The sequence below is a fragment of the Pseudorasbora parva genome, chromosome 3 (genome assembly GCF_024679245.1).
Source record: "Pseudorasbora parva isolate DD20220531a chromosome 3, ASM2467924v1, whole genome shotgun sequence".
Taxonomy (NCBI): domain Eukaryota; kingdom Metazoa; phylum Chordata; class Actinopteri; order Cypriniformes; family Gobionidae; genus Pseudorasbora; species Pseudorasbora parva.
This window is the reverse complement of record NC_090174.1, coordinates 53,897,086-53,916,233: the sequence shown is the minus strand read 5'-3', so window position 1 is coordinate 53,916,233 and position 19,148 is coordinate 53,897,086. Positions and strand designations below refer to the sequence as shown.

Sequence of the window (19,148 nt, the reverse complement as noted above, 5' to 3'; positions counted from 1 at the left end):
GATGGCGGCTCTCAAATACTATCCCTTCCTCCTAATAACTCCTGATAATAATTCACATGGCTGCGGAGGTGTAGAAGTGGGCTGATCAGAACGGCAACAGTGAGCCGATCCAAGAGACTTCATCAACAATGGCTGCAATGTAAACCTGTCGCTGTGGAGACGTCGCCTTTTTCCCGGTAATTACTGCCAACATACGTAAACACACTTGTGCAAAATCAACCTCATAATCAGATGAACCGATGGGTGCGAGTGTTTGTAATATCGCTCCATCGGGGATGTTGATTTAGTGCTTGCAATGCCAATGAAAACATTTTCAAAGAGGCGATATGCGCAAACACAAACGGGACAAGTGCCAAAACAGCATCATCACAGTCATCAGTGGTGGCAAACGCTTCATGTTGCCCCAGATTATTTACTCTTTCAAAATGAAAACACATGAAATTGAAAAAAATACAGACACATGAAACTGAAACAAAGTAGAATTTCTTCATAAAAAAGTGTGTTTCAGGACTGTTAATTGGTGACTGCAAGAACTGAACACGTTGCTGAATCTCACTAAACCTGTCAAGAACATGTTCGGGACTTATTTCAACTCAAAAGAAAGAAATTAGTATTTTTTTGCTCATTCATTTTCCATAAATGACATCTCATTTATCACATTTATCACATTCATCATATTTTCCTTATTCTAATTATTTGAACTTGGGGAAAGTTATTACTATACATGTAAAATATATACAATTATTTAAATAATTAAATGTGTATAAATCATGGCAGTATTAAATTATATGGCATTGTATTTATCACATTAATCATATTTCACATTCTCATTACTGTAATGCTAGGAAAAACTGTATTATAATAAACGTCCAAATTATAAAATTATATAAGTATTTAAATCGTACAATTTGCATAAGACAAGGCAGTATTAAATTAACATGACATCATATTTAATAATAATAATACTTTTTTATATATACTATTTTATTTATAAGTGCCTTTCACTACAATCAATATTTATCACGTTTATCCTTTATCTCATTTTCATTACTGTAATACTGGAATAAAATTGTATCATTATAAAATATAGTATAAATCACGGCAGAACAAAATAAAATTAATAATAAAATGAACACGATTATATAATAAACATATATATATATATATATATATATATATATATATATATATATATATATATATATATATATATATATATATATATATATATATAAACCAGATTCCAAAAAACTATACAAATTGTGTATAAAATAGGAATGCAATAATTTACAAATCTTATAAACTTATATTTTACTAAAATATGCATAACATATCAAATGTTGAAAGTGAGACATTTTAAAATGTCAAGCCAAATATTGGCTCATTTTGGATTTCATAACAGCTACACATTTCAAAAAAGTTGGAACCGGTCGCAATAAGAGGCCGGAAAAGTGAAATGTATAAATGTAAAGGAACAGCTGGAGGACCAAATTGCAACTTATTAGGTCAATTGGCAACATTATTGTTAAAGGCTCGGAAATCTCGCCTAAAAACAAAGGGAGATCGAGCCTTCGCGGTGGTGGCACCGAGGCCCTGGAATGGTCTCCCGGTTTACATCAAGTCCTGTGACTCCATCGCTGGTTTTAAGTCTATGTTAAAGACATATTTATTTTTCCGTTGCTTTCAGTTGTCCTTAGTTATATGTGGTTTGAATGCCTTGTGTCTATGGATGTCTGTTAATCGCTACTTAACTGTGGAGCCTGTAAAGCACTTTGGTCAACTTGTGTTGTTTTTAAATGTGCTATATAAATACATTTTGATTTGATTTGATTGATGATGGGGTATAAAAATAGCCTCTAAGAGTAACAGTGTCTCTCAGAAGCCAAGATGGGCAGAGGATCACAAATTCCTCCAATGCTGCGGTGAAAAATAGTGGAGCAATATCAGAAAGGAGTTTCTCAGAGATTTTGAAGTTATCATCATCTACAGTGCACAATATCATCCAAAGATTCAGAGAATCTGGAACAATCTCTGAGCGAAAGTGTCAAGGCTGAAAAACCATACTGGATGCTTGTGATCTTCAGGCCCTTAGACGGCACTGCATCACATTCAGGAATGCTATTGTAATGGAAATCACAACATGGGCTCAGCAATACTTCCAGAAAACATTGTCGATGAACACAATCCGCCGTTGCCAGCTAAAACTCTGCAGGTCAAAAAGAAGCCTTATCTAAACATGGTCCAGAAGCGCAGGCGTTTTCTCTGGGCCAAGGCTCATTTAAAATGGACTGTGGCAAAGTGGAAAACTGTTCTGTGGTCAGACGAATCAAAATTTGAAGTTCTTTTTGTAAAACTGGGACGCCATGTCATCCAGACTAAAGAGGACAAGGACAACCCAAGTTGTTATCAGCGCTCGGTTCAGAAGCCTGCATCTCTAATGGTATGGGGTTGCATGAGTGTGTGTGGCATGGGCAGCATACACATCTGGAAAGGCATAATCAATGCTTAACATTATATCCAAGTTCTAGAACATCATATGCTCCCATCCAGATGTTGTCTCTTTCAGGGAATACCTTGCATTTTGCAACATGACAATGCCATTAATTACAACATCATGGCTGCGTAGAAGAAGTATCCGGGTACTCAAATAGCCAGCCTGCAGTCCAGATCTTACACCCATAGCCACTGCACTGCACTACACTGAGCCACTCAGTGGTTCATGTAGGTTGTCTACAAACCAAAAGGTTGGTGGTTCAATCCCCGGTTCCACCTGACCAAGTGTCGAAGTGTCCATGAGCAAGACACCTAACCCCAGCTGCTCCCGACGAGCTGGATGGCGCCTTACATGGCTGACATCGCCGTCGGTGTATGAATGGGTGAATGTGAGGCAAAAATGTAAAGCGCTTTAGATAAAAGCGCTATATAAATGCAGTCCATTTACCCATATAAAACATTTAGCACATCATAAAGAGGAAGATGCGTCAAAGAAGACCTAAGACATTTAAGCAACTAGAAGTCTGTATTAGACAAGAATGGGACAACATTCTTATTCCTAAACTTGAGCAACTTGTCTCCTCAGTCCCCAAACGTTTGCAGACTTTTATAAAAAGAAGAGGGGATGCCACACAGTGGTAAACATGGCCTTGTCACAACTTTTTTTGAGATGTGTTGATGCCATGAAATTTAAAATCAACTTTTTTTCCCCTTAAAATGATACATTTTCTCAGTTAAAACATTTGATATAGCATCTATATTGTATTATGAATAAAATATTACAATTTGAAACTTCCACATCATTGCATTCTGTTATTATTCATTATTCACAAGTTGTACAGTGTCCCAACTTTTTTGGAATTGGGTATATATATATATATACTGTATATATATATACATACACATTTTTGTTTTGTTTATTATATAATTATTTAAATAGCAGCGTGTGAAGTCATGACAGTATTGTTAAATTAAATTACATTAAATTAATATTTCTTGAAAATAATGTAAATGCTAGAACATCTTAATATTCCTAAACTGTCTTTATGCAAAATAAAATATCCTTTTTCATATTATGATTTTGCAGTGTGACCTGTCAAATTCAATGTACTCTTATAACTCTTCAAAAGTGATGAATAAATCAATATATTTGAAGTTTGTCACAGATTTACAAAAACAAATCAACCGTCTGCCACTGTTCACAGTGATTTAATGGCCTTGCCTGGAGGAAGGAATGTCTTCGAAGTTCATTCAACCTTAAAGAAGAGGATGTTTCCTCTTCATACATTAAGACAGCAACAAAACGCATACATCAGACACCCTTTTCATGGGTTTTCCTGTTCAAAGGAGTGTAGCGGAGAAAGGCTTCTTTTAAGTCTTTGTCTCTTGAAGGAGACAGAAATAAATAGACAGAGGTCCTATCTGTAAGGACTGTGTGGTACTCAATTAAGAAGGTGGTGGAGGTGATTAGAGCAAAGCCAAACAGCCAAATGCAGACTCCCCCTCAGGTAGCTTTTATTCAGCACTGATCTGATCTTTTTTTTTTTTTTTTTTTTTCTTATGCTCTGTATTATGAAACTCAATCATAAATCAATTTACGCCAAAATCCTCATCCGCATCACATACAGAGGCAGACTTGAATTAATTACTTGCCGAAAATGACATTAAAACATAATTAACTGAATATTTGCAACAGTGAATATTGATTTGAAATTTAAAATGAAGTGACCCTAAGGGAAACGCTTGCTCAGTTGATAGACACAAAAATATCGGTCATCATCGCTCATCGTTACCTGAATGGAAACGCCTCTAGATATGCAAGCTCCATTTCACGCATTATTGCGTTCTGAAATGTGTAACCATAAAGGGATAGTTCACACAAAATGTTTAAAGGGGGGGTGAAACACTCAGTTTCAGTCAGTGTCATGTCAATCTTGAGTACCTATAGAGTAGCATTGCATCCTGCATATCTCCGAAAAGTCTTTATTTTTTTTATAATTATATAAGAAAGATGCGCTGTTCCGAGTCTTTCCGAAAAAAGCCGAGCGGGTGGGGGCGTGTCATGTGAGCGGAGCTAAATAATGACGTGTGCAGCAGCGCGCTGCAGTGAGGAAAGTGAGTCGCTCTGTGAGGAAAGTGATTCGCTCTGTGAGGAAAGTGATTCGCTCAGTGAGGAAAGTGATTCGCCCGCCGCGTGAGGAAAGTGATTCGCTCTGTGAGGAAAGTGATTCGCTCAGTGAGGAAAGTGATTCGCCCGCCGCGTGAGGAAAGTGAGTCGCTCTGTGAGGAAAGTGATTCGCTCTGTGAGGAAAGTGATTCGCTCAGTGAGGAAAGTGATTCGCCCGCCGCGTGAGGAAAGTGAGTCGCTCTGTGAGGAAAGTGATTCGCTCAGTGAGGAAAGTGATTCGCCTGCCGCGTGAGGAAAGTGAGTCGCTCTGTGAGGAAAGTGATTCGCCCGTCGCGTGAGGAAAGTGCTAATACAGATCGACCGCCGGCCTATCAGTGGGTAAGTCAGTAGCTACTGGTTATATCACCTGTTTAGCATCCTACAAGCCAGCGCTTTGATGGGCGTAGCCTGTTGCTTTCGCTCTCTCTCACGCGCTTCCGGTAGAATTGTCCGTAAGGCCCATACAAGGAAATTCCGCCCCCGTTAACGTCAAAGGGGACGCATGATCTCAAAAAACTTGCCGAAACTTATGACTAACCGGAAGTAGTATTTTTGACAAAGAAATACTCCCATCAAACGTCCACCTTAACTTTTGAAACTTTGTCTATGTTTAGTATGGGATTCCAAGTCTTTAACAGTGTAAAAAGATCAGTATGCATGAAACAGCATTTCACCCCCCCTTTAATTCTTTCATCATTTTCTCACGCTTATATTTTCGCAAACCTGTATGATTTTCTTCCTTTAATGAAAACAATGTTGTTTCTGACCTCAACATTCTTCAAAATACTTTCTTCTGTTTTCTGCAGATTAAACAAAGTTTTACAAGTTTGGAATAACATGAGGGTGAATTAAAAAATGTTGGTGAATTACATCAACAGGCCATATTATTATTACAAAGTCTTGGTTTTGGAGTCAACTAGAATATGTTTTCATGCTTCAATGTTCAAAAAACATGGTGCTCTGATTTTATTCGGCTGGACTGTGTTGTGATTGTTCAACCGCTTTGAATGTGTTACGGAAATGTCACGCCCCTTACCACAATTGCAAGATTCAACACACTACTTACACAGCTCTGAGTTCAGGTGTTGCATATGCCTTGGGTGGGAATTATTGATATGAGGAATATTGTGTTAAAAGAAAACTAAAGACTACAATCGAGGCAAATCAGTTCAGAAACAGTGCTTGCTGATTATGAGAATAATTCCCTTTGGGAGTTACTTTGTAGATTTGTAGACCTTTTTCATTCTCAAATAAAAACATTACCATATATACCCGAATATAAGACAAGGTTTTGTTTCCTAAAAATAGGCTGAAAAGTGAGGGGTCATCTAATATTCACGATATAGACAAAATCACATATCTATTAAACTGACGATAACAAGGTCACGCTGTTGACGTTCGCGCAGCCTACGTCAACGGCGGGATAAATCACAACGCATGAACGCCGCTCACACAGAGAAACTGTGGTAAATATTCAACATGTTGTTTTTATATTTATAACATATGATACAATTAAACAACATCACTCAGCCAAGAGTGTGCTTTCCTGAATACCATCACGACTGAAAATGACACTGATTTCATATGACAGTTCCACAAACAAATTAACATTAAGTCACTTACATTTTAGATGCAGTATTGAGTGTTTTTGTTCTATGTCAGCAGTGAAAATAGTTCCAAACAAAGATTCTAAGCAACAAAGTTCCAATAAGCAGAAACATAACGCGTCTCACAGTGTGCGTTACTGAATGATTCAGTGTTTAAATGAATCGGTTGAATGAAAGATTCAAGAACCTGTTCGTAAACGACCGCCTCAATCTTGGTAAATGGACTGCATTTATATATAGATCTTGAAATTAACAGTAATCAATCAATCTTGAATTAACAGTAATCAGTCGTTTTAATGAATCGTTTGGATGAATCGACTCAATGACTCACTCATTAAGACTCACCGGCTGCCACCTACTGGTGGTTTATTTTCATGTTTAAACATACTTTCTAAAATGTCTTATTTATCCAAAAAATCCAAATCTTATAACATTATTTAATGCAGTTGTAATTTTTCTGTGTAAATTATTTAATTTGATTGGTAACAGCCCTAAAGTGTCTTATTTTAATTGAATGTAAAGATCAAATTTAAGAATATAATATAACATTTGAGGTAAAAATGCCCTTAAAAAACAAGCACATTTTTTACTCGGACAAGTGAATGACCGATTTACTTATCCGAAGGACAAGCACATGAACATGCTTAATGTCGAGCCCTGTAATGAATGGTGTTTTTTTTTAAAAGCAATTAATTATCAAATTTTCAAATAAAAAAAAATTCTGTTTAAAACCAGATTTTTTCCACAAAAATCTCTTTTTCCCCAAAAAATAAGTCTGAAAAATAGGGGGTCGTCTTATATTCGGGTATATACGGTACACAATAAAAAAAGTTAAAATGGTAAAAAAGCCTCTTTAAATATGTGCAAGCGGGAATTTGCACATGGGATGTGTTGGCCAGGCATTGGCCACGTGCACTATATGTGAACTTCCTTCTATGTAGACATGAATATCTGGTTGATGCAGCCCTTTTCATCTATTCATATTTTTTGCATTGAAAATACATCGCTAGAGGGTGTTTCCCTAATAAAAGTTATTGAAGTCCTTTAAACGCGTGTGTCGATAACATCTGCTGCTACTTCAACTCATTGAAGCATACATTTATGAAGAACCATGAGAAAACTGAAGGTCAAACTGCATTTAGCTATGTGGCCCACACTCTAATAATTACAGGCTTTGGTTTTTAATAAGCAGTTCTGAAAGTCATTACGGAATTTAAGGACGTTAATGGCCTGCCACATTGTAGTGTGATGGGTTGTACATTTGTACTCTTTTACAGATGACAGAACACACTCAGTGCAGAGCTCAGTCGACTATTCTCGATATCAAGAGACGGCATTTTACGGCATCACAGGATCCGACACGAAGGTATTAGAGGTGTTAGAGGTACAGTAGGCAAACATTATGTTGCGACTTATTGCTCAGATCCTACATTTCGTATAGCTGTTCACATAGTTTTTTTAAATGTGGCCAATATCAGATTCAGATCAGATCAGTAAACATGGGAGACATTGAAAATGTCATGCATTTCTGTGTACAACCCCCCCCCCCCCCCCCCCCCCCCAAAATTATTTTTCGAGATACTCTTTTTTGTATGGCCCTGTATGACGTTATTTATGGTAGAATTGCTTGCATGGGCACCTCTCACCCGGAAGAGACATCAACCACATCAACCAGAGCAAGAGCAAGAGCACATCAATCTACGAGCTTCATTCAGGTTACAGAAGCTGTCGGCAGCGCTCTCATCTTGTTTTTAGACCACGAAATCAACAATGTCCCTAAAGAAGTGTGTTTCTGGTTGTGAAGGAAAGATAACCTTGTTTAGCTTCCAAAATAACTCATTGTTAAGGAAACAGTGGATGCAGTTTGTTTTTCCGGAGCAGTAACAGAGTTCTGCAAGTGTGTTTTTGTGTTCCCAGTCATGAGTAGAAACCAGAGGCAGTGAGTGAAACTGCATCAAATGTCTGTGTTTTGTTGGCAATCGGTGCGTAAGTGCATATTATGTCAAAAACACAAACGAAAGTTATCAGGATAATGCCATGATGTATGTGTGTGTGCTCGTGACTCTTAAGCCCAACCCACTGCACACCTTCACGAGCGCGGCGGTTTTTGGAAAGAATTTAACCTCATTTAACAGTGTATCTGTCTTTAATATATACAATAAAACTTAAGAATACTACTCAATACTACTCTAAAGGTACTCAAAATTAACATGAGATTGGTCAAAACTGTGTGATGTAAACTTTAAAGTAAGCGATTGCACATTTATTTAGTGTTTTCTGCCGCCGAAGCCAGCGGATGTATGCAATATAAATTTAAATACAAAATAAATATAAAAACAAAGACGAGGATGCGAAAAACATTGCAAGGTTTTTAAACATTTATGATATGAGCCCTCATGTTTTGCTTGTATATAAAGCTGTCGCGGTAATACTTTGTTGAGTTCGTCAGGTATGTAAAATCGTGACTCCCGTGAACGCAGAATTGTGACAAATGTTGATCTAGAGTGACGTAAATGGGAATGGCACAAATCGGAATCGAAAAGATCAGATTTCATGTGGTTTGTGCTGTTCACACTGTCACACATGAGAAAAACAGATCTGAGTCACGTGTGAGCAAATTTGGGCCACATTTACCTGCAGTATGAATGTACATTTCTCATTTTGGCCAATACTTAAGGCAATATCAATATGTATTAGTGTTGCACGATATACCGGTACTAGAAACGAATCGCGATACCCTGCTATTACAAACGGTATGATATAGAATGTATTAGTACCGGCACTTTAAGGAGGACAGCGCTAATATGAGCTGTATTTCTTAATTTGTGTCGATGTGTGACAGCAGGTTTTAGGACGTCTGTGCAGAGCTCTGCTTCCACCGTTAACTAAACATTGGAAGAAGAAGAGTTAAATATATACACGCAGCGCATGACAAAGAAAGCAACAGAAATATGCACACATGAGAAAATGAAACTCTGACCTGAAGCGCGCACACACACACACACACGCCTTTCATACAATGCGATCACGATTCAGTTCTTTCACGGATTATTGTTTGGGTTTGATATAAAAATGCACGGTCTGGCGAGTATTCAGGTGAACACAGTCGGATATGTCTTTACTGAACGAATGCAGTTAAGGTAATTAGATCCGTGCAGGTCTTAAGCCAGACCTAATATTCTGTGTGATTAAAGTTAATCAAACAATGAAAAATAGAAAACCACCACATGCTGGGGTAAATATCTAAAATATATTTATTAAGAATCCGTGTATAGTTCAATTATAGAGTGAAGACTAAGTAAGCAGTTTTATATTTGATTATTACTTTTTTTTTCTTGCCACTGTTGAATAGACCTAATGTAGCTGAAAAATAAAGCACTGTTTTTGTGATATTGTTTGTAATTTGCATTTTTTTTGCTTATTTTTTAAAAACAAAGATACAATTAAAAATCTATATTATAATTATAAAATTACATTTAAAAAATATTAAATTACTCGTATCATGAAATTAGCTTTTGGTCATCCCAACCTGTTGAAGTGAAAGGCTAGTGATTGATAATGGGATCTCTGTACGGATGTTCACACTGGCATGTAGTTATTATAGCAATAAGAAGAGGGAATGGTCAAAAACCAGGGTAGGAACATGCTGGCCAAGTGAAATTTTTGTAAAAAAATAAAATAAAACAAAACAATGAATAATAAGTTCTGTTGTCATATTATTCTATTACTTTGACTGGGGTTTTTTGACCATGGTATCGATTTAGTATCTGTATTGAGGTATTTTAGTCTGGTATCATATTGAAGTCAAAACAGTAATTGAGAAATATTTTACATATTTTACACTTTACATATTTGTTGAATACAAAGTTCAAAAGAACAGCATTTATTTATTTTTTAATGTTTTACTAAATGGCTTTACTGTCACTTGAATCAATGTAATGCAATAAAATCCAGCTTTGCATCACAGGAATAAATAAATGTTTTACATACTTTCACATAAATAACAGTTATTTAAAATGTTAATATTATTTCACAAAGTTTTAACTGTATTTTAGATTATTTTTTTTTTTTTATGAATGCAGACTTAGTCAGCATTAGAGATATTTCAAAAACATTAAACGTCTTATTTATGTGTGTTTGCATGTATGTTTACATACCTGCCTGCTTGTAGAACACCAGATATTGTGAACAGGCCAAAGTCAGTGATGACCACTTTCCCATTGTCATAAAATACATTCTTGGATTTCATATCTTTGTGAAGGATCCCTTTGGCATGTAGGTAGTTCATGCCCTGGAAAAAAATGAGTTAATGTAATTAGGGCTGCATGTTTTGGTAAAAAGTCTAATTGCAATTTTCTGACAAACCTTGCAATTTAAAATGTGATTTAAAAAGGAGAAAAAACTCCATGTTTGCTGTGCTTGATTATAGCACATTCTCAAATGCATATTATAGGTTTAAAATTAAATTATTTTGGTTTTATTCTGATTAATTCTCCAGCCCTAAGTGTAATCACATGCTGTATAAAGGAACCGTACATGTACAGGTAGGTACATTTGAAAGCTTCCCAACATGAAGCTTTCAAAATCAAAGCCAAAGACTGCAAAATGACTGCTGAATCAATTTTAACTGACATTTAGCAAACAGTCTTCAAATTGACTTCACATCAATTACTCTTACCTTCACCGTCTCTTGTGCGATTTGTCTAGTCTTGTTCACATCGAGAACAACTTTTGCATCTCGTACCACTGAGTAGAGGGTCCTGCCCTTACACAAGCTACAACAGAGGAAAACAACAAAAAACACTTATCAGACATCAGCAGTGACCATTATATAAAAATATGTTTATTTCATGTAGACTGGAAATCTACTTGTGCCGATTGCAGGTTTTCAAGGCGATAAAGAACAGTAGCAGTCTCATGCAGATTCAATGTATAAAAAAAACCCCTCAAATATGAACCTAAGGGCCAGATTTACTAACAGCTTGCGCCAACGCAAACCATATTTTGCCGTAAAAAAATACTTACTAAAGACACACTGTGAAAAATGAACACTGAAAGGGTGTAGACAGGGTTATTTGCATTTATATGAGTTTCCCTTTCATCCATCTATCTATCTATCTATCTATCTATCTATCTATCTATCTATCTATCTATCTATCTATCTATCTATCTACCTATCTATCTATCTATCTATCTATCTATCTATCTATCTATCTATCTATCTATCTATCTATCTATCTATCTATATATATATATATATATATATATATCTATATATATCTATCTATCTACTTAAAACTATTTCAAACTTAAAGAAGACGTGTAGTTATTTTTTTAATTTTAAACTTTCTTTAGTGTGTAATGATGCTGTTTGAGCATGAAGTTACTCCAAATGGAGCTATTCTCTATATCAGTGTGCACTGTTTCTGAACTCCCTGAAATGCTTTGATTACAGTATTGAGTTTTATTTTGGGAACAAACACGTCACAGTATTCCTCATTTAAATAACTCCCACACAAGACATATGCAAAATAAAGGGGACAAGGCCTAGTAAAGTTGTGTTAGTAGTGTTTTGAAACTCGTGGTTATTGTAAGGGTTGAGACCAGTGTTGCCAACTCTTTTTGCCAACTCAATTATTTATGATAAATGATGTATTATCAATAAATGATAAATGAGCCAGCAACATAATAAACTGAACCATCTATTTTTTAAAAGAAAAACAGATGTGCAAACAAAATTCAAACAAGAATCAAATTGCAACAAAAGGCACATAATGTCCTCCAATCATTTATGAACAGAATAGGTTTGGAGATGGAAAAAGAGAAAAAGTGACATGAAGGACAATTATGGTAACCCATACTTGCACACATATTAGGAGCAGTGAGTAGTGAACACACACACTGCAAACCATGCAAAAAACAAGTGCTGCAATATAGCCACGTATTTATAATTAAATAAATTCAAATCATACCTACTGGTAGTATTAGTATGCTTGTTTGTTTAATTATAGCCTGTAATGATGAATACATTATCAAAATATTTGGTGCCTCTCCTCTGTTTCCTCTCCATCTAATTTGGTGGCATTGTTTGTGAAAATGTCCATATGTCTATTTACATCTACTAACTATCATAACTTGCATTTATAATATCACATGCCTACATGTTGAATGCAATTTTTCTTCAATGAGGGGAAGGCGGGATGTATAAGGACGAATTACAGCAGCACTTTTATTATTGCACTGATTGGTTATTACCTGTGAGAAGGCCGTGTCAGTCAATGTACTGGACAAAACAGCGACATATGTAAAGAAACTAATTTGCCTGTCATATTTTCCTAACAAGCAACCAAATTTGATAAAATAAGCCTGTGGTTGTGGTCTTTGTAGCTAGTTTTGCTCTTTATGACAACTGTGAGGGGGTGCGACCACTTGAGTGACAGGTGGATCGCCACTATGGTCGCGCAGGGAGGGTGTGGTATCAGCAACCAGTCACCTTAGCTCCATCCACGCCCCGCCTCTTTACTCATTGTCAGTTATCTGGGAGTGACGCGTGCTGGAGTGCTGCCAATATGGCAACGGCCTGCTTTAAAAAAGCTCTTCGGAAACCCATGGGTGACGTCACGGACACTATATCCATATTTTTTTTTTTTTACATTCTATCTCTTTAAAACATTCAAACTTCAAGACTTTTCAAACTACTTAACATTTTTTGCCAGGCTTTCTCAAGCCTACATCAAAGTTTGTTTTGGATGTTTTTTTCTAGATAAGTTTTAAATTACGATTGTATTTTCTCAGTGTATTATATATTATGAATGTAATTTACCTTGTTGATAAATAATTGCAATAAAGCTTATCAAAAAATACAGCTCATGAAAGCAGTAGGATAAACGTATCTAAGATCACCAAAATCTGCATTAAGACATTTTAGTGCACAGGGTATTGGTTTGAGTACAAGAAGTTATGTTAAAATAAAAGATTAATCTCTCACACAATAATATTACTTTTTTTTAATGACAAAAGCATTTAAATAAAGATATACATCATTAAATGCAAAAGTCTGGCTGTGCTTAATGGGTACATGTTTGTACTCCTTAAGCACACCCCTGTTCTCATTAAGCTCACAACATGTTTTTTAGGGGAAATTATTGTTATTTTTTGGATCTAATATGAAAAAGTCTAAATATTAATCTCTTAATTTTTTCAGTAAGAATTATACTTATTAAAAATAAAGCCTTAAAAATCCTTTTTTTTTTTAAAGCGCATTTAAGAAGCTACTCTTTTGACAGCTTTCAAAATGAACACCAGACAGTGTGAACTCATGAATACCCATAACTCAGTGTGCAATGGTCTGATTAGCTTAAAATTAAAGGAGGCATACAGTAACACACACATAATTTGGACATCAAGTAGGATGATGCATATTTTTCTCTTTTTATAATCTGCGCTTAACGTGTTTAATTTGAGCTTAAGAGGTACATTTACCCTAGCAAAAATACATTATTGTACATTTATTCTTCTTCCATTATTGTTCTGCCACCGAGAATGATGGGAAATGAAGGAAGGGTCATTTGACAAGCCTGCAGAAGCTGTGGTTGAACACTTAGCTCTAGGTCACAATGATAAAAGTTCATGGATCACGACTTGCAGTGTTTGAACCTAAAACCTACATTATCATATGACATGTAATAGCACAGGAATGAAATGCTGTTCTGTATTTACACACAAGCAGATTTGTGCACTGTCACTAATGATGCTGAGTGAGCCATGAACTTCACCTCGTCGGGGAGAAAGACACCCGAGCTCCTACTGTGCCACCTGACAACGACGTGTGCGTCTTTCCCCGGGCTGCCCTCTTCCTCCCTTTATACATATTCATAAAGGCATCAGGGTACGACGCTCATTTTTAGCATCACTATGGCCTTTTGGCCTTCTTCAGTGTGGGACCGCTCAAATATGTGACATACAAATGCAAATGCTGAACTCTGTATATATGCCATCACTAAGGAAATGTCTCGCGTGCATCACATTTCAGCTGTTAGCACTAATAATGTCAAGGCAGGCTATTCACAATGACAGGCTCTGACATTCCAGCACAATTATGTTGTATACGCTGCATTTGTGAGCCAAAAACTTTCATTCCACACTGCAGGGGTGATATGGAAAGCAATCAATGCATAATCACTCATGACAATGCTAAGACAAACAATCAATATTTATGTCAATGTTTATTTTTAAGCCAATTTCTAGAAATTATTTCTCTGTTTGTTTGTTTGGGCCTGCTTTGCTATGATTAAGGACTATGAATAAAATCATTATAACTTTTGTCTGTGTTAATAGTAATACACAAAATCGTTCACTAAAATTAGTTAGGATTAGACATAGGAATAAATGTCTACCAGTGTTTGGCCAAATTCATTTGAAGGAAAATAAACTGAACTGATTTTTGTTTAGCCATTTTTACCGGACATTAACTCACAAAAACTGCAAAAGTCAGATCAACATTTAGAAATGGGCTAATATATATTATTATTCATTGCTTATTGTTTGTGTGTGTACATGCACACACTGGCCATTTTATAGAGTGTTGCAGGTATTGCATCACATTGTTGGCCAGTTGGCAGTTAGCATCACACACTGGTCCCCTTAACAAAACCATAGGCTTAGGCATTTTCCACAGGCTTTTGGATTATCGCAAAAAAAACAAGCTCTGTCAAGCACAGACCTAGGAGATGTCACAATTCTCAATATTATATTAAACCGTTCGCTACGGCATTCATGGTTCAATATGTTATTGTGAATTGCAGTTTTGCATTTAATTCATTATTTCTGTGAGTCTAGCGCTGATAAGAGCAAATATCCAATCATATGAACTAGAGTTTGGGGGTGTTTAGCCCCTTTTTAAAGCCTTGTCGGCTAAACATTTCATTTGCGTTTTAGATGCGCTGAGCGCACGCGTCTGTCAAACACACGCAATTACTGGTCTAAGTAGGCTAGTCTTACTCCGTTAATACTGTCATACACACATGGTTAACATATGAAACACACTCGGTTATGTCTAAAGTGAGAGTAAAATCAATTGTGTCTGTATATGAGATGCCAGCAGGTCTTAGCAACGCAGCCTAGTGATTGTGAACACTTGTCCTTAAAGGGACAGTTCTAAAATTATGTTAATAAAACAACTAAAAACAAAGAGAAAAATCACTCTCTGCTCTTGAATAAAGTATATACATTAGCTTTCAGTCAATGTATATTGTATATTGAAGACTGTCGTTTTAATTTTTGCCTACAATTTTATTTTATACTTAAATGACTACTTATAGTTTATACTTTAACTATAATTAAATATACTTTCTGTTTCTATCGCCTACGAATAGAATAGCAAAAAACAAACTGAACCAAAAACCGTGATTAAAAACCGAGGTATGTATTGAACCGTGGACTGTATTGTTGTATCCCTAGTGTCCACCAAAGCGTTTTTTCACGTGGACGGCGTACTTTTCCTAATTGTTTTCCATTTTAAGAACATAACGAATCGCTGAGCATCTATTCTGCGCTCAAGTGTTGAGTGACCAACCACCACAATCTGCTTGTACAACATCAACAGATGACAACAAGAAGCATAATAACGGAAAAAATATATATTTAAAAAAACAAGAGCCAAAGCAAATACTTTACATTATATCTGCATTTTTTTAGAAACAAAACAGAAACCAACTATCTGTGAAATGAGACCCTAGTAACACTTCCGAGGATATTCCGTTTCATAGCAAGCAAAGTGTCTCAACTGAAAGAGAAAAAAAAAACTACCAAAAAGGGCTACCAAAATGCTCTCAAGCGCCCACACCAAGGCATTTTCAGCAGACTAACTGCTTTGGTGGCCTTATTTCAGCCATTTAATCAAAATCCCATTCAAAAACCCATTAACTTTGGGACGATGGAACTAGAAGTGCTAAAATTCTAACTTGTTTCAGAGTTTTGGCCATCAAAGTGATGTCATACCTGCACAACTCTATTAGGTACACCTGAACAATCGCTTATTAACACAAATATATAATCAGCCAATCACATGGCAGCAACTCAATGCATTTAGGCATGAAGACATGGTCAAGACTAGGGGTGGGCGATATACTGTTCAACACAATAAACTGGTAGAAATTTGTCAGCCGGCAAACATGTAGAAATACCGTCTATATTTTGTTTACGCTCACGTGATGCTGTGCTGCGCCATCAACAAAAGCTTATCCCTTGAATGCTCTTTTAAACATTGCTGTGATTTAATTTTAAATCGTTGAAGTGGAATAAGAAGCAAAAGAGTATGCATTTTGGTATATGCACGGATTGTCTGAGAGACACGTGCACAAGAAGCTGCTGCTCATAGAGCATGTGAGTACTGAACAGAGTTCTTTTGGCCACCAAATGGGCTTAAATGGTCAAATACACACACTTATGTGTCATAATGCCCATCTTTGCTTGTAGCCTCGTGAACACTCATCTTAAGTGAACCAACAGCTGAAAGAACACGTGTATCAGTATATTAGATTAGTGCATTCGGTCTTAAAGTGAAAGCAGCCTAATATACTGTACTTGCTGTTGTTTGTGTCATAAATGTTAATCAAACCAAAAATACAAAGAAAATCCCTCACTGCTCTGAATTTCTGAATCTCTTTTGTAATAAGAATATATATTTGAGCTGCACTGTAACTATGTAGTGTTTTTGTATATTTAATTACTTTATACAATTTATGTAGTAGGCTAAGTATTATTCATTGCTTGCAGTTTTTTGAATAGTTTCATTTAATTTGTGTGTTTGTTCTATTCTATTTTTGTTCTATTTCTTGTAATTAGTTTCTTTGTTCATTTATAACCATTTACTTGTCTTCAGTAAGTTAAGTAAAATAAAAAAGTTTTTTTATAAGTTTTTTGTGATATTGAAGTTGATGATGAGGATTATAAAGTTTCAATGGTATCAAAAATGATTACCACACTTCAATTGTAGAATTTGGGATATGAAAAAATATATATTTTATTGGCTGTGGCCATGCATCTCAGCATCCGTTAGCATACAAACAAACAGGAAGCACCTATTTATGTGGCAGGAGGAAGGAAATAATAATGGCCATCTCCTGTTCAGACGTATGCTAAAGTAGCACTTGTTTTTCATAGCTTTCTCCATACCTACGCACACATGCCTTCTGAGAATCCTGAGAAGAACATTAAAAAATTTAGCCACTTATGTTTACATTGGTGGACAATGACATGTCATTTCCTATTAGGCTGAAAGCAGCAACTAATGCAAGCTATGAGGTCATGCTGATTAGAGAAGATCAGGAAAAGTGACTCAATTTCCCACTAAGATATAGTCAGGCCCCGGAAATATTGAGCTGTGGTCGCTCGAATTCTGTTCAAGCCTACCTGGTGATGATGGCCAGATGAGGGGGTCTCAAACACGCGCCCATGAACAGGACCACGTTTATATGACGCGTGTTCCTGTATGCCATCACCTCTCTTTTAAATGCTTTTAGCTGTTCTTCATTGTCCCTTTCAATGTCAATTAGTCGTATGGCCACTTCTCCGTGCCAGCGTCCATGGTAGACCTGTCCAAACCGGCCTTTCCCAATCAGCTCTCCGATCTCCAGCTGCTCCATGGGAATGTCCCACTCTTGCAGGAAGATGCTGGTCTGGCTGGCCTTACGTGGGAAGTTTCGTGCAGACAAGAGGGAGAGATTCATCTCCTCAAACTCGTCCGCTGAGCCCTCGGCCTCATCATTGCCTTCCTCGTTCTGATAGATAGATAGATAGATAGATAGATAGATAGATAGATAGATAGATAGATAGATAGATAGATAGATAGATAGATAGATAGATAGATAGATAGATAGATAGATAGATAGATAGATAGATAGATAGATAGATAGATAGATAGATAGATAGATAGATAGATAGATAGATAGATAGATAGATAGATAGATAAACAGACATATGATAGAGCAATGGATATGTGGATGGATGGATGGATGGATGGATGGATGGATGGATGGATGGATGGATGGAATCTTACAACTCTTAAATATAAAGGTTCTTAAAGGGAGTTTTTAAAGCATGGCCATAGAATAACTATTTTTGGTTCCCCAAAGAACCTTTCTGTTCTTTTTTAGTTTACTGTGAAGAACATTCTAATAATCTAAAGACCCTGTTTCACTATAAAGAACCTTTTGTGCAATAGAAATATTCCATGGGTGTATTGCCAATAAATAACCTTTATTTTTAAGAGCGTTTGTATTCAGGTTTTAGCACAGGATTGTACACATTTGATAAAGAAGAAGGATGACTCACATCAGATGTTGGCTCAACCTCAATTTGTAGCAAGGGACTCACTTTGGTACTGTGTGAAGAGAAAACAGAAAATGTGTTTGCACAGGGAGGGTCATTTACCTCAGCAGAATGAACCAATGTTTCATTCTCAAAGACCTATAATCTAATTAAAATCCAATGTTTACTTAACGCCACCTGAAAGCATCACATAAAAAATTCTGCTTGCTCATTTTCGTATTTTTAGTTTCTACACAAGTGGTTCATAAAGCCTTTACAGATTAGCCAGCTTTAGTTAGCATCCTAAATGTAAGGTAACCTCACATATAGCTAAGCTGAAAATAGAGTGGTGCAGGGATGATGTCAAAACCCAGAAGACTAAGACCCTGTGTACACTAGTGCGTTTCCGTTTTAGAGGCCATAACTCGTTACGGTTTCAACCCTCGAAAACTGAGACTTTTGGAAATGCTGCAGACCCAGATTGAGTTTAAAAAAATCTGGGGTTCTGTTTCAGTGTAGATGGACCACATTTCCCTGGCCTCAAGAGGCGCGCTAGCAGCTGCAGTCTTTAG

The 19,148-nt window shown here is 36.3% G+C and overlaps 1 protein-coding gene across 2 annotated transcripts in view; it reads right to left on the bottom strand.

The window, feature by feature from the left end:
• The window catches only part of ksr2 (kinase suppressor of ras 2), a 143,745-nt gene that overhangs the window by 18,121 nt on the left and 106,476 nt on the right, over positions 1 to 19,148 (bottom strand). For both annotated transcript variants that reach the window (XM_067439495.1, XM_067439494.1), the window contains exons 15-18: positions 18,601 to 18,649; positions 17,680 to 18,047; positions 10,946 to 11,042; positions 10,425 to 10,558 (exon numbers count right to left, since the gene is read on the bottom strand). In XM_067439495.1, the coding sequence (XP_067295596.1) occupies positions 10,425 to 10,558; positions 10,946 to 11,042; positions 17,680 to 18,047; positions 18,601 to 18,649 (648 nt within the window). The remainder of the gene's footprint in view (positions 1 to 10,424; positions 10,559 to 10,945; positions 11,043 to 17,679; positions 18,048 to 18,600; positions 18,650 to 19,148) is intronic.